The 23,999-nt window shown below is 39.4% G+C and overlaps 2 protein-coding genes across 9 annotated transcripts in view; one reads left to right on the forward strand and one right to left on the reverse strand.

Moving 5' to 3' along the window:
- The window catches only part of TXNDC16 (thioredoxin domain containing 16), a 120,243-nt gene extending 108,643 nt beyond the window's left edge, over positions 1–11,600 (reverse strand). For 3 of the 6 annotated variants that reach the window (XM_054448657.1, XM_054448655.1, XM_063651593.1), the window contains exons 1-4: positions 11,328–11,600; positions 3,285–3,394; positions 2,416–2,651; positions 1,395–1,477 (exon numbers count right to left, since the gene is read on the reverse strand). In XM_054448657.1, the coding sequence (XP_054304632.1) occupies positions 1,395–1,477; positions 2,416–2,575 (243 nt within the window). In that variant the 5' untranslated portion in view covers positions 2,576–2,651; positions 3,285–3,394; positions 11,328–11,600. Of the gene's footprint in view, positions 1–1,394; positions 1,478–2,415; positions 2,721–3,284; positions 3,395–11,163 lie in introns of all 6 variants that reach the window. The other 3 variants (XM_063651595.1, XM_063651596.1, XM_063651594.1) reach the window with 3 other exon arrangements.
- Positions 11,601–11,848: 248 nt separating this feature from the next.
- GPR137C (G protein-coupled receptor 137C) overlaps positions 11,849–23,999 on the forward strand; it is an 82,589-nt gene continuing 70,438 nt past the window's right edge. For 2 of the 3 annotated variants that reach the window (XM_063651597.1, XM_054448661.2), the window contains exon 1: positions 12,073–12,604. In XM_063651597.1, coding sequence (XP_063507667.1) covers positions 12,161–12,604 — 444 coding nt within the window. In that variant the 5' untranslated portion in view covers positions 12,073–12,160. Of the gene's footprint in view, positions 12,605–23,999 lie in introns of all 3 variants that reach the window. The other variant, XM_054448659.2, reaches the window with a different exon arrangement.

The raw sequence follows: 23,999 nt of genomic DNA on the forward strand, positions 1-23,999 counted from the left end.
AGTGGCTCATGCCTGTAATCCCAGAATTTTGGGAGGCCAAGGCGGGTGGATCACCTGAGGTCAGGAGTTCGAGACCAGCCTGGCTAATATGGTGAAACCCCATCTCTACTAAAAATACAAAAATTAGCCAGGCATGGTGGCGCATACCTGTAATCCTAGCTACTGGGGAGGCTGAGGCAAGAGAATCGCTTGAACCTGGGAGGCAGAGGTTGCAGTGAGCCGAGATTGTGCCATTGCACTCCAGCCTGGGTGACAAGAGCGAAACTCTGTCTCAAAAAAAAAAAAAACCGGAGTTTCAGTTATGTTCGTCCATAAGGGCAACAGCTTGGGCATGAACCTTAGCATTCTATTCAAGTTACTATATGCACAGTTATTAGTGACAGTCTACCAGTTACTAAACAGTATGATTATCCCTTTTAAGTTTCCTACCAACCTACTACTCTGTTTCAATTTAAAATTTTATTCAGAGATCCTTGGAGATGATTGCCATTATCATTCTAGAGTGAGATCAGTTGTTCAAAGTTAATTGAGATCTCTATACGTACAGAATTGACACATTTAAAAAATAGATATTTTTAAAGGTGTACAGCCAATGTTAGTTAATGTTTCTATGCTGTCTGCTCTAGGAACTCTAGCTGCAGAGACCAAGAGCGACAATAGCCATCTCTTAGAAGAGGAAGGCTAATGAATTAAGAAAAAATGTACACAGAAAGTCAGGTAGACATTAACCAGAAAGAATTTAGTATCACTGGGTTACCCCTCATTCAGTTGTCTGATGTATAAAATCTAAGTTTAAATTAAATGAAAGGCTTACGTATCTATCTAATCCATGATGCATGTGGAAATTTTCTATAATACTCTATGGCAAATTTGAACATTTTTTGAGAAAAAAATTAAATATGTAATGTTGAGTTGTTATAACTTTGTTCTAAAAATAAATGCGAAAAAGTGAAACATAAACAATTATAAAGACTTAGAACAGAAAAAAATTATTTGGTTACCTCCATTTTGTTACTTCAGTTTATGCTAAAAAAATTTAAAAACAGCTGAATTGTGGCTACCTATTATGAAATATTCATTAGGCAAAACAAAACAGAACAAAAACCTAACTATAGGTTTGAAAAATGATACCATGGGCCCAACAGAATGGTTTATAACATAAAGTTAAATTCTAAGCTAAAAATTTTTAAACAGCTTTTTGTCCCCTCTATATGCAGTATGTTATGCGATAACCTGAAACTATCTTTCTGGGCTTCTGTTTATTCTTATGAAAAAAATACATTTCCAGTTTGGAAAAAGATATGAAATGGAAGTATTTTAAGATATTCAGTCTTAAGCCATAAAGTTGTAAGATGTTCGTCACTAATATTTTAGTAACATAAATATGTTTCTACCTTGGCAACTGAAATTCCATAGTCCTGCAGAGGTCTAACAGCCTCATTCAGTTCTTCAAGAAATACAGATGTTCTTGGGGAATCTAAAATAACAAATGTTTCATGAATGTTTATGAATTGCCCCTTAAAATGGATTTTAAAATCTGCAAACACAGAATAGATTCATTTGTCCAACTAGCATGCAACAACAAATAACTAAACATATCTCGTTACATATTTTCACACCTTTATTTTACTATTGCCTCATTATTCTTATTTCTGTTTTTATCATGATGTACTTTAACTTTGTAAATGGACCTTAAAAACTTCCTAAAACAATATAATAAATGTTTCGTTTAAACCTAACATTTGGCATTCTTCCTCCAAGTTTAATACCATATACACAACACACATGTACACATACAAAAACTTTCAAAATGATTTTAAAGTACCATTTTCTAATCACAATTATAATAAGGGAGCCAAAAGAAATGTGTACTCACTTCACTTATTAATTCCAAGAATAGTATTTTTAAGACATGAAGACTTGAATTTGACTATTAAAAAAATTATTAGTTATGCTCAATAGTTATATTAGTTAATTCAGTATAATTAACAATATAGCTAAAGCAGGGTATTAACCTAAAGCATTACATTAAAAGTTTTAAAAAACTTAAAATAGTTACACGCTAAAAACATGAGAAAGTATTCTTTCAGATGTTATGTTAGTAGCTAACTCTTATCTAGTATTTACTATGAACTCAGCATATAAGTAAAATCATTTAATCCTCACAACAAACTTATAAAGTACTATTTCTTCTGAACAGATGATGAAAGAAAAACACAGAGAAGCTAAGGGACTTAACCAAGGTCACACCACAGGCTAAGTGGCAGGGGCCGGATTCAAACCCAGTCAGACATATTATAGTAACAGCTGTATAGCACATATTTTTAATCTTAACAGAAATCTCCCACTGAACTTATTGATTAAATAGCAATAAAAACATCACAAGAATCATGTTAGAATTTTAAAAATACTTACCAGCTTGACAAAAATAAGCTAAAGAGGCTTTTCCTGGTTGCAATGTACTAAAATATTTCTGAGGACTCAGTTCTGGTAAAGAGTTTACTGTTGGCATGTAAAAAATGCACATTATGACAAAAGAGATCCCAACTCTAAAGACATCGAAGCCGGAAAACATTATCAGCTGCAGTTGTATCTGAGCGGAAGATTTTGTCTGTTTTTTCACTGCTGTGTTCTGTTTCCTAAGACAACACCTGGCACAGAGAAGGTATTCAACGAGGGTTTGTTGAATGAATTTGTTAAATGAATGAATGTAGTAAAACCTACAAAATGAAAGTCATTAGTCACATCATTTGATTTTGCTAGTACTTTACTATATCATAAAAATTTGAGGGGGGACAATATATAACAACATTGACTTGAAAATACTATTGATTTTTGATACTTGCAAAAGATATCAAAACTACCTAGAAAATGCTCAATTTAGTACAGTATGTTAAGCTAATTTTCATTTTCAAGGGTTCTAAAATTAATTCTCAAACATTAACCAATCCATTTTTTAATTGGGCATTTTGTTTTTCTTTACCTATAGTTGATTATAAGAAATAATCAAATAATTATTTAATACCATTTAGATGGGAATGAGACATCCAAAATATGCCTAATATGTTTACTTTTACTTTAAATCCCCTAGAAGAAATCTATTAAAACAATGGAAGAACATTCCTTCTAAATATAAATAATTTGTAATGCCTAACCCTTAGATTTCTCTATACTGCTTAAAAATTTAAATATCTTTTTCAACTCATACTTTAACTTGATTCTATGTTCTGAAATCAAATTTGTTCTAGATATCCTCCTCTTATCTTCTTTCTTGGCGTACTTACTTCCATGCTGTCCTCTGTATCTGCTGTTAATTCTCTTTGTTTTCTATTTTGCTACTTTCAAATTTTTCTTGAACAACTTCAAGAAGTTTTCTACTGATGATCTATGTTATCTACATTTAAAAGAAGAAAGTTTAGAAAAATTAGTATAATATAAAAACAGTCATAGCTGTAGGTGAAAATTTTGTTTCAGTATTTTTAAAATTTCAAACAGGACCCATCTCTTTCAAATGCAAGCTCACTATCTCAAAATAGGCAACAGGAAAAAACAGCAAGAGATTATTTCTATATACTCATAAGGATAAAGGTAGACTTTTTCAGCAAAGAATAAAATAATAAAGAATTTGAAATGTATGAAAAATCATATTAAATTGAGTATTTACTCTGCTCATTCAATATTATCAATAAGCACGTAATATCTCTCTCTATCAAGCCAGTGTTCCTGAAAAAAAATAATGAAGTAATTACTCATTGGTTATTTCCTAATAATTCTGTTCTTCAGAGACAGTATATATCAAACAGTGAAAAAATTTGCCATCGATTTTTAATAATGAGTCAAGAGTTCAAAAACTCAAAGTAAAATGAGAAGCAAGAACTATAAGAGGTATATAAAAATGCAATTTTAATGACATAATTAAGGGGTATCATTGACATTAAAATTGATTATACATTATAACCATTTTAAACCAGTCTATTTTAAAGCTACTTTATATTAATAGGCATGTTTTAAAATAGGTCATCCACTATTTTCTTCATATTCTGAAGAAAATGCATGCATTTCTGAGGCTAAGAGAATAACTATATAACATTCATTACTATATATGAAATAACTATAACCTAATTAAACTGTACAACATGAAAAGCACAGGTGAAAGATTCCGTATAGAATATCACCTTTCCTGGCCTCCAGGTTATAATTTAACCATTTTAACACTAAATTGGACATTAGTATTAACATATTACTCTTTTCCCCTAGAATGTATTTTGTAGCACCAAAGGTCTAACCATACAACCAATGCTTAAATACTTTCCCATATTTCCTATCTCGTTGGCCAAAGAAGATTATATATGTGAAAGTACTGTGCTTTTAATCGGTTAGAGACATTGGTGATTGTTCTCACATGTTTAGAGTTAGGAACTCAGTAATAATCTCTGTAGTTTGTTCCATCTATGGTAAGATTTCATTACTTTAAAAATTACTTAAAGCAAAGAATACTGCATGGGTCAGATAGAAGGAGAAGTTATGTCTTCATAATGAAATAAATACTGAATAATGATTTAACCAAAACCATAACAACTGTTGAGAGAAAGGGAAGATAGAAAATAAGGAAACATGCAGCTAGGGCGGGAAAATAAATGAAAGAGAACTAAATTTTCAACTTTCACAAAACCAAAAACCAAGTTTATTGAAAATAGGACAGTCAATGCCAAAACAAACAGTGAGCAGTTGAAAGTAATTGGCTCTAAGGAAGAAGAAAGAGGGGAAAGGGAGTAGGGGAAGGATATGTATGTACCTTGTAGGGCCATGGAAGAGTGGACATTTCACACGCATGGAAAATAAAATGCATTTGCTCAGAGACATGCTGTCCTCATAAAAAGATCTTAACTAAGGCAAGTGAATGTGGGGGTGGAAAGGGAATATCAGCAAGAGCAGAATGAAAACAAAGATACAAAAGGTACTTGGTGACTTTTCTTTTTTTTTTTTACCTCCAGTAATTAGAAAAGGGAATGAAAAACAATACTTGGCCAGCCACAGTGGCTCACGCTTATAATCCCAGCCCTTTGGGAGGCAGAGGCAGGAAGATCACTTGAGCCCAGGAGTTCAAGAGCAGCCTAGACAACATAGAGACCCTGTCTCTATAAAAAGTAAGAAAAAAAAATTGCCATGCATGGTGGCACACACCTGTAGTCTCAGCTACCACGGAAGCTAAGTCGGGAGGATCGTGATTGAGGCTGCAGTGAGCCATGATCATGCCACTGCACTCCAGCCTGGGTGAAAGAGGAAGACCCTGTCTAAAAACAAAACAAACAAACAAACAAAAACGTAATACTACAAAAATCTAGATATCAGAACCAAGTGATGAGTACCTTCGGAGAAATGTGGCCTTGTTACCTTGGTGTGATAGTTCATTACTATAGTTCTAGTTCTCCTTGCAGTTACTAATTACACTTAAGCTCCCTCCATCCTCCACCTCTGGGGGAGTTAGTTACGACCACCAGATGACTTACTGTGGCCAATAAAATGTGAGCAAAAGTGGCATCTGTCTCTTTCAGGCAACAGTTTCGGCAGCTAGTGTTAATAAAGCCAGGCTTTACAGTCTTCTGTTGCAGTCAAGAGAAATGCCCAAATGGTGTCTATTCTGTGAGCATGAGCATAACAGAGAACTCCCCGCTAATGTGTAATAAGCACGTGACATAGGAAGAAATAAACCTTGTTGTTTTAAGTCACTGAGATGGGAGGGGTTATTATAGCAGCATAAACTATTTTCTCTTAAGCTGTATATAAACTAGAAGTGAGATGCCACCTTAACAAAAACTCCAAAACACTGGCTGGGGCCAAGCAGCATAGAAACTGTTCTGGGTCTACTCAAGGAAACATTTATCAGACACTGGAGCTAAGCAAGTGACCCACATTAACAAGTTTGATAAAACTGTCACTACAGTAATTTGGAGGTGACATGTACCTGATTAACTTATAATGAATGTGTACCTAGGTTCCCGTGGCTAATGAACTTATTTATAGCTCTAAAAGAAGAGGTTGGAAGATAGATTAGTACTGTGTGATGGTTGCTGTTGGTGGTGTTTAACAAGGTATTAAAAGAAAAATACTCAGAGAGGAACTGCCATCCAAAAGACTAGATGTTCAAAACTTAAAACAATCCTTAGGCCCCCACCCGTGCATGGTCACAAAGCAAACTGACAAAACTGCTCAGCCACAGAAAGAGGCCAGAGGCCATATGCTCCAAAGCCAATTTCAGACGTGGCCAAGAATAACAAAAATGGAAGACCCTCACACAGGGCAAAGCCAAGGACCACGGAGAACTATGCTATAGGGCATGTGCAGAGTAAGAAGTATTTGTTACTCGTCTAAAATAATGACATAAATACAGAAATGGAGTGTAAATGTTTAGAACATTTTATAGCAATTTCACACAGTAATTTTATGTTTGTTGAATCTAATAATAATTTTAAAATTGGGCTTGTAAATTGATGTTCTTTATTTCACTTTTCCTGCAATTCATTTCTATTGTGTTAGATAAGAGCGTTGTTGTTGTTTCAACTGGCCTAGAGAACTCAGGGAACAGAACTAGAGCCCTAGCAACAACTGCCTAGAGAGATTTCAACTATAGATTGCCACAATCTAGAGTCTGGTGTGTGTTTTCCATTCTTCCTCTCTCTAAACAGGAACACTTACAGTTATCTCTCCCAGCGCTGCCTTATGTGTTCTACAGAGGGTGGCAGACAGATAACTTCTATCTAGACCAGTAAAGAGATGACCACTGCTGGGCATTACTCAGAGATCCTCAACTTTAGGCTTCACATAGTGAAGATGGTAATTTTGAATTACCTCCACCAGGAAAAGCCAAGGAAGAACTACATATACAAAGGAAAGCATTTGTTGACGAGAGACTGTTCAAATGTTTCTAGTTCTCTGCACGTTAAAATTATACATCTCACTTCCTTGAGTTAGGTATGGCCATGACTTGGCCAATGAAATGTGCAAGGTGACATGTACTTCTGGAAGCTTTTAAGAGTCAGTATACGTGTGCAATGAACCACAACACACTTTCCTTCTGCCATGATGACTGATAACACTCAAAATTAGGCCTTGTCTGTCAGCCCAAGTCCCAGAAAGAGAACACCATAGGGGAAAGCTCCCAGCTGATCCAGTGTAAAATAAACTATTATGTTACAGTTACTATGGGACTGAATGAAGGTGGAATGAATGCAGAAATGAACACAAAGACAAAATAATCTGTTTTAAAGAAGGCATCAGGGGGCTCCTTGCTTCTAGTGAGCAAGGGCCTTGAGCTTCCACAACCCTTCATATTTACTGGGTAGCAAGAGCAGGGAGGAGCAGGTAACGGTTGGTCAGCTGCTTGATTTATCACAGGTTCACATGATTGCTAACAGGCTTCAGATGTTCCTGTAGATAATCACAAGAAACACTGCGCCTGGGGTGTGACTGGCCTTAGCATTCCTTCTGGGAGGCAGACGCAGTTTGTCAATTCGCCAACAACCTGCCTTCATGAGAACAGTTTCCTGTTTGCTCATACAGCCTCCAGCGGTATACCGAGTTGGTCACCACCCTCATTCTTTCTGCCTCCAACACTATTAGGCCAGGCACGGTGGCTCACACCTGTAATCCCAGCACTTTGGGAGGCCAAGACGGGTGGATCACCTGAGGTCAGGAGTTCGAGACCAGCCTGGCCAACATGATGAAACCTGTCTCTACCAAAAATACAAGAAATTAGCTGGGCATAGTGGCAGGTACCTGTAATCCCAGCTACTCAGGAGGCTGAGGCAGGAGAATCACTTAAACCCAGGAGGCAGAGGTCGCAGTGAGCCGAGATCACACCATTGCACTCCAGCCTGGGCAACAAGAGTGAAACTCCGTCTCGGAAAAAAATAAAATAAACTATTATTTTAAACTTCTAATGTTTCGGGGTTGTTTCCACAGTATAACCCAGTCTAGCACTATTAGTATACCTGGTCTTAGTAATGGGTAAAGGGATTATGACTTGAACATAAGAAGATGACTCTTTAAAATGCAATTGACTATTACCACAAAAGATGCCAATACTAAAAGACGGGAAAAGTAATAGGTAAATGTTTTCCATAGCATGTTTCCCAATACTACAGATACACCTCCCAGCTACATGTAGACTTTGATCCGTTGGGCTGGAAGAGGCCCTCAATTCTTCAGTATAATGGTCCTGCTGGCATGGATCAGAGTTGGCATATAAGATGTAACTTTTGTCTCATCCCTAAACTCTAAAGAAGTGTGTTTGCACAGCTCATTTAAATAATAGAAAGAATGAGTGACATGTAACTAAAGACTAATACAAGAGGGTAACAGCACTGTAAGAATGGCTCCGTGAGACAATAGTAGAAAAAGGGCTAAAGCGTGCACATAAAATGCTAAAGGCGACAAAAGTGTGTTTTGTTCAGCAACTGAATATTAAGCTCCAAAAGACATCAAGGAGGAAGCACTTCCAAGAGAAAACGCTAGTCTTCTTGTAAGGAGACAGTTATGAGGATTTGCCTTTGTGTTCCTTAGGCAGGTAGAACAGCTGGTAGCCCTCGTTAGCTCCACCAATCCCATTTTGGTATAGGGTACTGTATGCAATAGTAATTGACAAACAGTTCTGATTTTTTTTTTGAGACAGAGTCTCACTCTGTCACCCAGGCTGGAATGCAGTGGTACGATCTCCACTCACTGCAAGCTCCGCCTCCCCGGTTCATGCCATTCTCCTGTCTCAGCCTCCCAAGTAGCTGGGACTACAGGCGCCCGCCACCACACCCAGCTAATTTTTTGTATTTTTAGTAGAGACGGGGTTTCACCGTGTTAGCCAGGATGGTCTTGATCTCCTGACCTCGTGATCTGCCCACCTTGGCTTCCCAAAGTGCTAGGATTACAGGCATTAGCCACCATGCCCGACCCAAACAGTTCTGCTTTTAAATGTTTGAAAGACTACTGTGCTAGGGTCATCTGTCCTCTCAGAACACCAATATTAAATCTTTATGCATTTGGACACATTTAAATTTTAGAATAGCTGACACCAAGCTTTTCTAGGAAACCCTTGGTTAGTTCCCCCTTTATAGGCCTAATATTCCCTTATGATTAACCATAAAATTAATGGCTTTCCTTCTCAGAAAAGAAGGAAATTAACAATTAACAACTGTAACTATTAAATAAATTGTATCAACATCTGTGGCCATCATACTCAGGAAAAAGACACACTTCATATTTTGCAACAAATGGAGAATATAATGCTTACAAAGTTCCCACAAGAACATTCTGTCTAAACTCAGCTTACTTACAGTTTAATGCTGCTACTGGAGAACAGAACCTGCTCACTGACCCAGCCTCAAATAAAATGTTGATGAGATCTCAACACAGTTTATCATTTCAGACCCAAGGAGGCAATAAAAGGAGTCAACATCTCTCTCCTTTAGAGCCTTTTCAAAGCAGTTGGGAGGAAAATCCTCTACCTGCACCCTCACCCCCCACCTCTACACACACACTCCCATCTCCAAAAAAAAGAGAAAGGAGGCGGCTATCCAGACTTGCTCTTACTGACACAGGTGGCAGGTAAGCCTCACAGGCCAAGACCTAAAATTAGTATGGGTACTATCCAGATGTTTACCATCACTTTGAGCAGAGAATAGAGGAGAAAAAGAAAAACCCTTTTAAAGTCTATTGATGACTTGAAATGTGCACTTCAATGATTATGGAAGATGCAAATAGGCCATGGCAGAGAATATGTGGCGCCCTTGATTTTGACAAGTGCCTAAAATCACACAACTCTGATTTTATGCTTAATTTAAATACTTAAGCACATTACTGAAATCAATTATATCACTGCTGTCATGAGCATCCTGTCTCCTATTTGAAGATAATTGTGTACCGCCCTGACCACATTCTCTAAAAATACATGAGACGAACTTCTTAGGTTCCAATAAACATAAATCCTTCTCCAAAGCGTAGATGTTGGATTAGGCCTGTTAACTTCTTAGAGCAAGCCATACCCTCTCATACACTGCACTCTCTACCTGCTCAGCTGAACGTTTCATCTGAGGGACGTCTAGATAACAGTGCCAGGCCTGTACATCTACCACAGTTTGTCAGCATACCTATAAGGAATCAAACCACGCTAGCATCTGGTACCTGGACAAACGACTGTCCCAGAATCTACAAAACAGGCTTTAAAGTTCCCTGTGGAATACTTAGCTAGGAAAAAAGACAGCAACACTCTTCTTGGGCAAAGCATATGACAAAGGCCAGCCTGGACAATACAGTGAAACCCCGTCTCTACCAAAAAAAAAAAAAAAAAAAAAAAATCAGCCGGGCATGGTAGCTCCAGTGCCCGTAGTCCCAGCTACTTGGGAGGCTGAGGTGGGAGGACTGCTTGTGCCCAGGAGGTGGAGGTTTGCAGTGAACTGTCACTACAGCCTGGGCGACAGAGCGAGACCCTGCATGAAAAAAGGAAAAAAAAAAAGGCATAGGACAAAGGATGGTGAGGTAAGAAAAGCTGGGTCTTTGTTGCTCCAATAAACGTAGCAATGTCTTTCACAAGGATACTGAATTCGTAATATGCTGTATATTCTAAAGAAAACAAATTATTTCCTTTTAATTTTGCACTACTTGCTAATTTTATTCCCAAATAGGAAAAAAAAAAAAAAGTCAACAACTATGCGCCAGCAATATACGTTAGTCGATCTGATTATTCCTCGCTTCTTTACAGCAGTAACATAGCATGTATTTTCTCTCTCAGCCCCAGGAATAGCGCCACCATCTACCATACACAGGTCCCAGGCTTCAATACATGTGGAATTTAAACAGCACAGAATATTCTACTTCCTCTCCAGGCAATCATCATACTTACAAGTCTGTTTCTGCCTTTTTCCCAAAACTTAAGCCCAGAGCATCTTCCCAAATTCTACGTTTGAAAGAACCAGCTTCCCCCTGCTCACAGATCGCTTCAACATCCATCTGATACTACTACTACTCTTCCTTAAGAGACATTTCCCTTGGCCTTGGGAGGGGTCTTTCACTTAAGAGCTCCGATTCTCCCCGTCGCCCCTTTCCACCCCCTCGACCCACAAAGGGCTCCGGTGTTTCCCGCCGTTCATGCAGCGAAAAGAGAAGGCAAAATACCCTCAGGAGGCTCCAGGTGAGGCCCTTCGGTGCCCCAGAGGCGGGTGTCCTAAGTCAGACTCCGGAGCTGTGCAGTGCAGCCCTGGCTACAGAAAGCCGCTTCGTCTGAATCCCCGGGTCTGCAGGCAGAGCCCACAGCCTGAAGGGCCGGCGCTGTCACCTACCTGCCCGGGACCTGCGGGCGGGGACCTGGGCCGTTCCCGAGGCCGCGCGGCCAACAGTTCCCGCCGCTACGCGACGGAGGAGGAGGCAGAAGGCGGGGCCGTGCCAGACTAGCCGGGTAGCCTGAAACCACTTCGCCAACCTGCGAAGGCGTAACACTGCTCCCTCCCAGCCTCCGGCCGCCACCGACTCGGCGGAGTCGGCCTCCTGGGCAAAAAACAACCTGCGAAGCTCCTCCTTCTCCTCGTGCTCCCTACGCGAGGCACTCTCTAACCAATGGGAAACGTGGTGGGCGGAGCGAGAGTGACAGACGATTACAGAGTCCTCCCGCCGGCGCGAACGGGCGGTGCAGTAGCAGGGCCAATCAGCAGCGTGGGTGGGAAGTAAAGGGGAGGGAGACAGTAGGGAAATTACGCACCCAATCAGATCTCGGGGCCCTCGAGCGACGGGTCCTGCGGCCCGTGGCCTTCCGAGTGCGGCGCTCAGGGGGCGTGCCTGCCTAGGCCAATCGGCGCGAGCCCACAGTGCGGAGCGAGCGCCTCAAATGCTGGGGTTTCTCAGCTGATTGTCTCCAGCCGAGAGTTGTTTTTTGCAGCTACAGAGCCGAGCCGCAGCAGGAGGAGCCGAGACCCCCGGGGGGTGGGGGGAAAGAGAAGGCGGGGTCGAGGGGAGCCGCGGCTGCTCTGCGCTGGACTCCGGGTCCCGTCACGGCGCTTCCTGGGGTTAGAGGCTGGGGTGGGTGGGGGGTAAGGGGGCAGTCCTTCTCCCCTTCGACGGCGGCTCCGAGTCCAGCCCCTTCCTTCCCGCGCTCGCTCGCCCGGCCCCCAGCCCCCTCATGAGGGTGTCCGTGCCGGGTCCGGCGGCCGCTGCCGCCCCCGCAGCCGGCCGCGAGCCTTCCACGCCCGGCGGGGGCGGCGGAGGCGGAGGCGCCGTCGCTGCCGCCTCAGGCGCCGCGGTGCCGGGCTCCGTGCAGTTGGCGCTGAGCGTCTTGCACGCCCTGCTCTACGCCGCGCTGTTCGCCTTTGCCTACCTGCAGCTGTGGCGGCTGCTCCTGTACCGCGAGCGGCGGCTGAGTTACCAGAGCCTCTGCCTCTTCCTCTGTCTCCTGTGGGCAGCGCTCAGGACCACCCTTTTCTCTGCCGCCTTCTCGCTCAGCGGCTCCCTGCCCTTGCTCCGGCCGCCCGCTCACCTGCACTTCTTCCCCCACTGGCTGCTCTACTGCTTCCCCTCCTGTCTCCAGTTCTCCACGCTCTGTCTCCTCAACCTCTACCTGGCGGAGGTAAGGCGGGAGGGCCGGCATGCGGGGCCCGGGCGGGTGCGCGGGGCCACCAGGATCAACTCCCGCTGAGGACTAGCGGGGGCGGGGGGTGGGCAGCGAGAGGCGGACTGGAAACCAGCCTGGGGAAACTGAGGCACACCTGGAGTGTGAGCCAGTGTTTTCGCCTTAAACTTAAGTGGCTGATTGGCTTGATTACTGAGGGGTCCTGGGCTAGGGGGTGAGTGAGTGAGAGTGTGTGTGTCTGACAACTTACAGCAACGGAACGAACCCTTTGTTCGGTGTTCTGGTCCTCCGAGGTAAGGCGTTGGTGGCACCAACAAAGTGGCATCGCAAGAAGTAGCAGCCCCGGTGGCTCTGCCGAAGCCGGACTATGTTGAGGGAGGTTGGATGCTGAGGTAGCAGCAGCTCTGCTGAAGCTGGACTGCTGCCAGCCATTACGTCACCAGGCAGAGCTGTTCCTCTGCTATTGTTGCTGCGTTTCTTTTATTAGAAGCTTATATTCCCTCCTGCATCTCCTTTCCTGTGGCTCGATAAGCCTCACACAAATTTCGTTCGATAGTTCCCCAGCAGGGTTGATGATCAATAACCAATGCTGAGGATCAGGATAAGGACCTCCATAAAGCCCTTAATGTTTGCCCCAGTTGCTTCATGCTTTAGCGGTTTATCCTACCTCCTATTAGCATAGTCTTTTTTGGAGCTAATTAAGAGAAAAAATATACTAGCTCAACCTGTGCCTATTGCAGAAACAAAACCACCAAACTGTTTTTGCAATAACTTGCTTAATATCTGGAACCTAATCACACCCCCTTTCTCTTTTATGGGGAATTGCTGGTTGGATTGCATTGTTCTGCAGCGCTTAGGTATTTGACCCATTTCAAACAGGTTTGGGAGTGTAAGGTTGTCAATCACGTGTGTCAGCTTGTGGTATTTAAGCCATAATATTTTAAGAATTTCCCCCAAAAAAGTCCTCCTTCCCACCAAAAGAAAAGCTTGAGGAGGGGAGGAAGCAAGGTGACATCATATGCTTAATACAGACTAGTATAGAATAATATTGGCCTATGCAGCTAATCCTCTCAAAGGCTTTTTTGGAGGTGATGGAATTAATGTAGTTCCAAGCAAAAGTAAAAAAAAAAAAAGACATATATTAAGTGTTTATATTTCCTGCATAAACCAACTCTTTTCTCCTTTAATAAATAGGAAGTAGAATGCGTAATTTTAAAATCAGTCATAATGTCAAGCTATTTAGCACACTAAAAACAAGAGTTGAAAACAACAAAACTAATTTAACTTTTATTATTTTCCTTCTCCATCCTTTGAAAGTCCAAACAATACAATGACAAAAATCCAAACCAGTAAGCGGAAATAAGAAGCATAGGTTATCACAAATCAAATGATGCCATAGTCGTGTCACTTATTTGAGGGTGTTCTAATCTAGTTGTCGTTTAAGCTGTTATAATACTTCTACCCTTTATACTTAAACTGATACATTGTAATCTTCCTGCCACCATTTCAGATAGTGCGTTAGTGACTTCTCAACGCTGAAGCTTTTACTCCAGCTTCAGATGTTTACCTGAAAGTGACTAGCGATTTTTATGCCAGGAGCATCAGATGACTTGTTTTTTCCCTATGCATTTTGATTTACAAAATAATATGAATGATTCACTGTAAAATAGTTGGTAGGCATTTCGTAAAGTGGGTAAACACTCTTTTTACTTCTTGAGGCATAACATATACCATAAAGTCCACAATCTTAAATGCACACCTAATGAAATTTACATCTGTATACACCCATGTTACCACCACCCAGATTCAGATATAAAGCATTTTCCATGTCCCAGAAGTTTCCCTTTTTACCCTCTCCCAGTCAGTAGCTCCCCCAGGTAAGCACAAAGTGGGTAAACACTATCACAAAAAAGGAGATATATTTAAGCTCAAAATTCTGAAGGTATGCTTATATAGCATAGAATACATGGAGTGTCTAGATTGGGTCTTCAGACTTTGAGCTAATATTCCAAGCTAGGGAGGAAGAATTTAAAATCTAAAAGTCTTCCTTTTAAATGTTTGTGTAATGTGCTTTTTTAAAAACGATAAAACTCTATTAACCTAAAAAATATAATTTGGAAAGAAGGTGGGATAAAGCTTTTTTCCTTTGTAATGCCTGCTAAAAAGAGTGTGAGTTGTTTGTCTATCCTTTCTTTTTATAATGAAATTAACAATTTTAGGACACAGTTGTACTTAAGAGAACAAATTGTCAATTTTATTGAAAGCCTGTTTGAAAGGAGTTATCTTAACCAGAAATCATTTCTCTTTTCATTAGAGAAAATCTCCAGGAACCTGTATGTAAGAGAGTATTTGAGTTCAAATTTTTATGTCAGTTCCAGATAACTGCAAGTATACTTCCCATTGATCATTCTGAATTAATGAAGTTTTTCCTACTGAGTTCTTCATATTATAGCAAAGTGGTAGAGAAACCCTATGTGGTGATAAATATAAGACTTAACTGATGTTTAATTTTTTAACCAAAAGCCCCTATATCTGTTTTGAATAGTCGTGTGTCTTGATTACCAACTCACTCTGTCTTTGCTGTATGCCGTATTAAATACCAGTTCCATATTACTTTTCACTTGTTTAAAGCATTTGTTTTTTTCTGATTCTCACTAAGAGTAGCTTTAAGGACTTAGTTATAAAGAACCGTGGATCAGTACAAAAAGTAAAACAAACTCTACTACTTTGAATACATTTTGGTGGATATTCCAAAACTCATGTTTTTGAAAAGTTAAGAATTGCCTCAACCCCTTTTTTCTTTTTTTTCTTGGTGTCTACACTTGAATCGAATTGAGATGAGGGAAAGTAGCCCTTTCTTAAACAGTTAAGCTTCTCAGTGTCTCATACTTAACCTCCTGGAAGCCTATAGTTGAGAGGGGGAAAAAAAAAAGAAAAAGCACCTTGTACACTAATCTAAAAACACAGATTGAACTTCTGGCAGGATCAGTAGGACAAGAGCTTTTCCAGAGAAGGGTTCACACTCCTGGACTTTTACCGGAGAAGACTTCAATATTTAAAACAGACTGTCTGATAAAACTGATTCTATCTACCATTAGAACATATTGAAGGACTTAAAAGGAGAGTTGACAGCATCACACAATATATCCATGTAAGAAACCTGCACATGAACCTCCTGAATCTAATTTGTCTTTTTTTCTTTTTTTAATGAGAGTTGATGGTATACCATCTTGGAGCGTTGTGATGCATGCCAAAATCAATGAGTTCATCTTCAACGTATTGAAGTTCTTACTTTCAATTTGGTCTTAGGAGTGCCAATTGCTTAATCAGGATAAAGTACAGTGACTTAATCACAGTGCCAAAACAGACAGGAAAATTAAATTCAAAATCTTAATTCTTACATTTATGGATGCTATTATTGTCCCTACCAGTAGATATATTCTTATACTGGTAATACTTCAAATAACATGCAAGTCAACTTACAGGTTCGTTGATTTTGTTCTGTTCTTTCATTTCCCACAGAAGTTGAAATCACACTTCTACCACCTAAAATAGAAATTCCTTGAGGATAAGAAGGAATATTTTACATATTTTTATCTCTAACAACTAGAACAATGGTGATTATATTATTGAATGACACTTTATAAAAAGGTCAAAATTAAGAAAATATTTAGTCATCTAAAATATGGGAGTTAACTTGATTTTGATGAACATTTGAGGTAAATTATGTATTGTCTGGAATCTATTTTCTGCCTAAAAGATTTCATACAATATAGAGTTTTGTTTAATGAAACTATTTTTATATCATGGCAAATGGCCCATACTAATTAAGGTTTTGCTAATTTAGTTGCAACAAATTCTACAAAATAGAAAAGTCTGTAAGATGAGTCTCATATCCTGAGTCAGTTACTGTTTACCAGAAATAGTGGTTTAGTTCAATGTTTGACTTTTATCCATAACTGACTATAAACTGTTTGTCTGAATCTACTAAATTTTTTCACCATCTTGATCTTATTTCTCCTGAAATCATCTGTGAAGCCAGAGTTTCAGATACATACCTGTAACAAAAGACATGATTATAATGCCTTATATTTTATGAAATTGGTATTTTCAAAGCACTTTGTAACATTTGTCTTCACAACCCCCATGAAATAGGTAGAAAGGGATGTGATTTGTCCAAAATTAAATGGCTAATATGTATCAGTTGTGATACTATTGTATAGCTCAGGTGCCATGAAGTCTTATCAAGTAATTTCTTTCTATACCATGAACTTTCCTGGATACATCACTTCTTTATTAGTGCTTCTCTAACTTGCTTTCCTGTTTTTCACATGGTTTCAAACCTTTTCCACTGTCTGGCAAACTCTTTCTTCACCTTTCATCCACTGCATATGACTCCTGGTTTAAAGAAGTAGAAGCCGGGTCATCTGGCCTACCAGAGATTCAGAGAAATGCTGCAGAGAGTTGTCAGTGTTTTTCAATGCATGATTGGGCTGGCAAGAAAAGGCCAGAAACTACCCCCCCAAAAAAAAAGCAAAGGCAGAATGATAAAATATCACACAAATGTGTGTCTTGCGGGTAGGGCAGGAGTGGTTTTCAGCTGCTTCCTGCTAGCCTACTGCCCAGATTTTAATTTTGTGTGTTGAGGGTGTAGGGAAGTGTCGTTGCAGGCTGTGCCTTGCAGTGAGGTCTTATAAAAGACTTCATCCCCTCCAGCATAATGCCAGAATCCTTTAAGTGTACACCTTCAGTGGATCAGCTAGGAAAATAAGCAGGTCCTCAGAGCTAGATAGGGGGTACAAATTGGTAAATAAAAGTCTTCCCTGGGAATGCAAAATAAGCTCATTCTTGCACAGGTTTGAAGCCTAAATTCACATCAGTTCTGTGATTGAGAGGAGCGGACTGGGGGGTTTCAGGAGATCTAACTTGAAAACAAAGTTATCCTTGCTTGATATTAACCTCAAGGAGCTGTAAGAAGCAGATGCAAAGCATCTGTGGAGGAATGTACTTTAAACCCAGACTTCTAACAGATAAAATTCCAAAAAACATGGGTTCAGAATCAAAAATCACACTGGGGAATTGCAGATATCAGAATTATCAAATACATAGTACACAATAATTATTTATGAATTAAACACTGTTGAAATGTAAAACTTAAAATTGGCACATTGGAAATCATTTTTTAATGAAAAAATTAAATGGATGGTTAAACACAGTTAAAAAGAAATAAGTGAACTAGAAGATCTCAGGAAAAAAAATCACTCAGGATATAGCCCAGAGAAATAAAAGATGGAAGATACAACCAATGGGTGAAGAGAGAATGAGGATATAATGAGCAGGTCCCACATATGTGTAATTGGAATTATAGAGAAATTATTCAAAGGAAAAATAAGAGTTTACGCAAATTTATGAAAGACATCCAAGTTTCAGATCCAGAAAGCCCAACATATCTAAGGTGGGCTTTGTGAAAACATATTTAAAGTAAACTTCAAAACACTGACCTGGTGCAGTGGCTCACGCCTGTAATCCCAGCACTTTGGGAGGCCAAGGCAGGCAGATACAAGGTCCGGAGATCAAGACCCTCCTGGCTAACGTGGTGAAACCCTGTCTCTACTAAAAATAAAAAAATTAGCCCAGCATGGTGGCACGTGCTTGTAGTTCCACCTACCTGGGAAGAGAGAAGGCAGGAGAATCATTTGAACCTGGGAGATGGAAGTTGCCGTTAGCCGAGATCACACCACTGCACTCTAGCCTGGCGACAGAGCAAGACTCCATCTCAAAAACAAAACCTTTAAAAATCAATGTGATAAAAGCCATATGTGTAGTGTAAAGGAGAAAATCATATGATCATCTCAATAGGTGCAGAAAGAAGAATTTGACAAAATTCAATCATAGATGATTTTTTAAAATTAACTTTTAGTAAATGAGGGAAAAGGGAATTTTTTCAGTCTAATAAAAAGCATCTTCAAAAAGCCTATAGCTGATATTATACTTAAATATTGGCAGCATATTACCTAGGAGAAGAACAAAGTACTTCACAACGTTGTGCTGGAGGTCTTAGCCATTGCAATAGGCAAGGGAAAGAAAAAGGTTTGAAAATTAGAAAAACAGAAGTAAAATTGTCTGTTTGTAGGTGACACAATTTCTTAGGTCAAAAATCCTAATCTACAGATAGCTACAGGAAGTAATAACTAAGCTTATAGGATATAACTTTATATACTAGCAGAAAACAATTAGAAAAATGAAATATGAAAATTCCACTTGGCAGGGCATGGTAGCTCATGCCTTTAATCTCAGCACTTTGGGAGGCCGAGTTGGGAGGATCGCTTTAGCTCAGCAATTCGTGACCAGCCTGGGCAACATAGACCTCATCTCTACAAAAAAATAAAAAATTAGCCAGGTGCAGTGGCATGTGCCTGTAATTCCAGCTACTTGGGAGGCTGAGGTGGGAGGATCACTTGAGTCCAGGAGATAGAGGCTGCAGTGAGCCAAGGTTGCACCACTGCACTCCAGCTTGGGTGACAGAACAAGACCCTGTTTCAAAAACAACAATTCTACATGCAATAGTGTCAAAAAATTAAAATACTTAGGAATAAATAAAGGATGTGCAAGACCTCTACAAGGAAAACTACAAAACATTATTGAGAGAAATTAAAGAGGCCTCAGTGAGTGAAAAAATATACCCTGAAAAGCTCATTGTTTTTAAGGTGTTATTTCTCCCTTAATTTGACCTATAAATTCAATACAATTCCTATTAAAATTTTTGCGGGATATTTTGGTAGCTGTTGCCAAGATGGTTTTAAAATATGCGTGGACATACGAGGGACTTAGTGTAGCTGAAACAATTTTGTAAAAGAAGGACAAAGTTGAAGGATCACACTACTTGAAGAGTAACTGTAAAGCTACAGTAATCAAGAGAGTGTAATGCTGGGAAAAGATGGACATATAGATCAATGGGGCAGGATAGAGAATCCAGAATTAGACTCACATATATATAGTCAACTGATTTTTTTCCCCAAAAGTGCCAAGGTAATTTAGTGGGGGAAAATTTTGTCAACTAATAATTCCAAAATAATTGAATATTCATATGGGAAAAATGAACATTGATTCTTACCTCACACTATAGAATGTACTTGACATAGATCATAGACCTAACTGTAAAAGCTAAAATTTGTAGAAGACAGGAGAAGATGTTTTCTTGGAGGAGGCAAAGGTTTTGTAGTAAACAAAAAGGCATGAACCAAAATTGACAAATGAAACTTTATCAAAATTTAAAACTTTTGTTTTTTCTGCAAGACAGATAAATAAGAGGCAAGCCACAGACTGGGAGGAAATATTTGCAGCACATGTATCTGGCAAAGTACGTTTATCTAAAACATATAAAGAACTCATAATAAGAAAATCCAGTAAAAATGAACAAAGGATTTGAACAGATACTTCACAAAAAAAGATATATGCATAGCCAAGAAACACATGAAGAGATGCCCAAGGTTATTAGTTATTAGGAAAACAAAAATTACACTCACATTGAACTACCACTACACATTGATTAGCAGGACTAAAATTTAAAAGACTGACCATACCAACTATTGGCCAAAATGTGGATTAATTTGAACTCCTACACTGATGATAGGAATGTAAAGTTTTACAACCACTTTGGAAAACAGTTTAGCAGTTGTTAAAAAAACATAAGCCTGTCATAAAATCTAGCCGTTACAGAAGCCAGGCGTGGTGGCACAGGCCTATACTCCCAGCTACTCAGGAAACTGAGGCAGGAGGATCACTTGAGCCTAGCAGCTCAAGACCAGCCTGGGCAGCATAGCAAGACCCTGTCTCAAAACAAAGCTTATGGAGAAAAATCTAGCCATTATAGATATTTACCCAAGAGAAATGAAAGCATATGTTCCATAAAAACTTGAACATGGATGTACATAATAGCTTTATTCACAAAAACTCAAAACCAAAATTAACCCAGATGTTCATCAGAAATGAATGAATGAACAAAATATACCGATACAAAGGAATACTACTCAGTAGTAAAAGCAAAGGAACAAACTACTGACAACAATGTGGATTAATCTCAAAATCAGTATGTTGAATGAAGGAAGCCAGGGAAAAATGAGCTCACGCTTTATCATTTCATTTATATTAAATTTTAGAAAGTGCAAACCTATGGTCACAAAAAGCAGATCACTAGTTTCCTAGGGTCTGGAGCAGAAGGGAGGACTTACAAAAAGGGGGCAGGGTGAAATTTAGTGGGTGGGGAGATACTCTGTATTTGATTGTGATAGTTTTAAAGGTTGTACGGCTTTCTCAAAACTCAGAATTGTACACATTAAATGCATGCAGTGTATTGTACATAAATTATATTTCAATGAAGTTGATTTTAAAAATTTCAGGGCTTTGCAATTTACTCCGAGAATAAAAGCTGAAGCAGGGAAGAAATGTACAACATGCAGCTCCATCATCTAATTTGTTAGAAAGCTAATCATCTAATTTATGTTAGAAAAAGAACAGGATAAATCCAAAGGAGATGAATCTTAAGAGTAATAAAATAGAAAAAAACAAAGCAGGGAAGAAATGTACAACATGCAGCTCCATCATTTATCAGCTCTGTGTAACTTGGTTAAGTTAATTGAGTAAATTACTTACCTTTTCTATGCCTATTTTCCTTCTTATAAAAATTAGAATAATAATATCTGCCTCATAGAATTACTGTGAAAATTATATACTTCATATAAAATGTTTGGGACATGGTAGTACTATTGATTGTTAGCTATTATTAAATTTTGAACAACTGGGATTTCATAGTCTACATTCTCACACTCCTAAAACAACAAGCCAGAATTCAGTAACAAAAATAACTTATGAAGCTGAGCATGGTGGCACATGTCTATAGTCTCAGCTACTCAGGAGGCTGAGGCAGGAGGATCACTTGAGCCCAGGAGATTGAGTCCAGGCCTAGGCAATGTATCGAGACCCTGTCTCTTAAAAAACAACAAACAAAAAACAACTAATAAAGGTTCATTTAGAGATTTTTAAAACAGTTATGAACAACATGGGTAAAGGAAGAAATTCCAGTGGCATTTAAAAATACTATATGATAATAAAAATACTATATATCAGAACTTGAATTATGCAGCTAGGTTAGCATGCAGAACTAAATTTAGAACCTTGAATATTTACATTAGAAGAAAAAAAATTTAATAAGCTAATCATCTAATTTATGTTAGAAAAAGAACAGGATAAATCCAAAGGAGATGAATCTTAAGAGTAATAAAATAGAAAAAAACAAAGAGGTTTGATAAAGCCAAAAGCTACCTAATACCTTTCTTCATAATCAGACTTTCAGAGGTGACCATGAATATATCACCATTTTCTCACTTCTCCAGCTTCTCTAATCTGCCTTTCCCCCATCAGTCTACAAAATAGTTGTTGCCTATGGCTCACAGTGACCTTCATGCCAACAAGTTCATTAGACATTTTTCAGTCCTCATTCAAATTAACTTCTCAGCAGCAATTGACCCCCCATATCTTTCCCCTTATCACTGGCTAGCACATTGAATAGCATTCTCCTAATTTTTTTGTTACCTTGATAGCTTCTTTGTAAGCTCATGTGCCTGTCTTGCCATCAGAGAGGTTGAGATTTCTAAACACTTAAGCCTAAATCCCCTCTTCTTTCCAACTGATCACATCCACTTTCGTGACATTATGCCACTTAAAAACAGATGACTCACACTTATCTCCGATCCTTACTCACCCATACTACTCTGAGCTGGCTCTGGAGATTCTGCACTGATTTGACATCTTCATGGTATCTGATGCACTCAGATTCAACATGATCTTTCTTCCTTCTTTCCCACCCTACATCTGTATTCATCAAAACCTGGTTCTTGAACCAGGCACAGTTGTTCTGCCTGTAATCCCAGCAACTTGGGAGGCTGAGGTGGCAGCATCACTTGAGCCCAGGAGTTTGAGGCTGCAGTAAGCAATGTTTGCACCACTGTACTCCAGCCTGGATTACAGAGCAAGATCCCAACTGAAAAACACACACACACACACAACTTGGTTCTCCTCTTTTGTTCCCCATTTCCATGACTAGTATTGCTATCCAATTATTTATATAATTCAGAAACATATGAGTCCTTCTCAATATTGCTTTCTCCCTCATTCCACACATTCACTGCATCACCAAATCCTGTTACCTCCTAACATCTCTTAAGTCCATTCACTTCTTCCCTTCAGAATGCCTGGTCCAGGCTACTAGCATCTATTGACTAGTCCATGGCAGTTAGCCTTCTAATTGGTGTGTCTATATACCCTGGCCCCCACAGGCCCATTCTCCACAGTGTTGCCAGAGTTTTTTCAAACAAAAATCTATTATAAAAGCCCCACCCGGCCAGGCACAGTGGCTCACACCTGTAATCCCAGCACTTTGGGAGGCCAAGGTGGGCAGATCATGAGGTCAGCAGTTTGAGACCAACCTGGCCAATATGGTGAAACCCCATCTGTACTAAAAAATATAAAAATTAGCTGGGTGTGGTGGCACACACCTCTAGTCCCAGCTACTAGGGAGGCTGAGGCAGGAGAATTGCTTGAACCTGGGAGGCAGAGGTTGCAGTGAGCCAAGATCGCATCACTGCACTCCACCCTGAGCAACAGACTTCGTCTCAAAAAAAAAAAAAAAAAAAAAAGCCCCACTCCTAGATTTCTCCATTGGATCTAGTTGCTCATTAGAATAGAGAGAGTTCTATGCATACTGCAAGTCACTTCATGGTTCCAGCCTAATCTTAAACTATGCTCCTCATTCCTCACGATTCCAGCCACATTAAACATTATTTTAGTCCTCTGTACCTGCCATATTCGTTCTGCCACAGAGCCATTCCATATTCTTTTCCTGCTACTTAGAATGTTCTTTCCTCCTCCTTTGCTTAGTTAACCCTCAACTCCAGGGCACAGTGCTTCTTCAAGAAAGCCTTCATCCAACTACTCAAGTTAGATTCCAAAATTATAGACTAGTAGAGCATTATGTTGCTTTCTTCATATCATTTGAACAGTTGGAATTTTATATTTGTGTGACTTTTTTGTGTGAGCTTACTAGATTGGTAAGCACTATAGGAATAAGGACCAAGTCTGTTCTTGCTGTATTAGGTATTGGTACCTATTTTAACATCTGATGTGTATTAAGTGTTCAGTAAATATTGAATGAAGTTCTTGTTCACCATATCCCAAATAGCATAGTGGGGAGGAATCCCTGAATATATAATTTCACAGCAGAATTTGCTCTACCCTTTTCTTTCTTCTCTTTTCCCACTTATCTACCTCCTCCCTTCAAAAAAAAAAATGCTTGCTTTAAAACAAAAGTCCCAAAATCAGATGCCTAGAGGGACCT

This window comes from Pongo pygmaeus, chromosome 15, assembly GCF_028885625.2.
Source record: "Pongo pygmaeus isolate AG05252 chromosome 15, NHGRI_mPonPyg2-v2.0_pri, whole genome shotgun sequence".
In the NCBI taxonomy this organism is placed as follows: domain Eukaryota; kingdom Metazoa; phylum Chordata; class Mammalia; order Primates; family Hominidae; genus Pongo; species Pongo pygmaeus.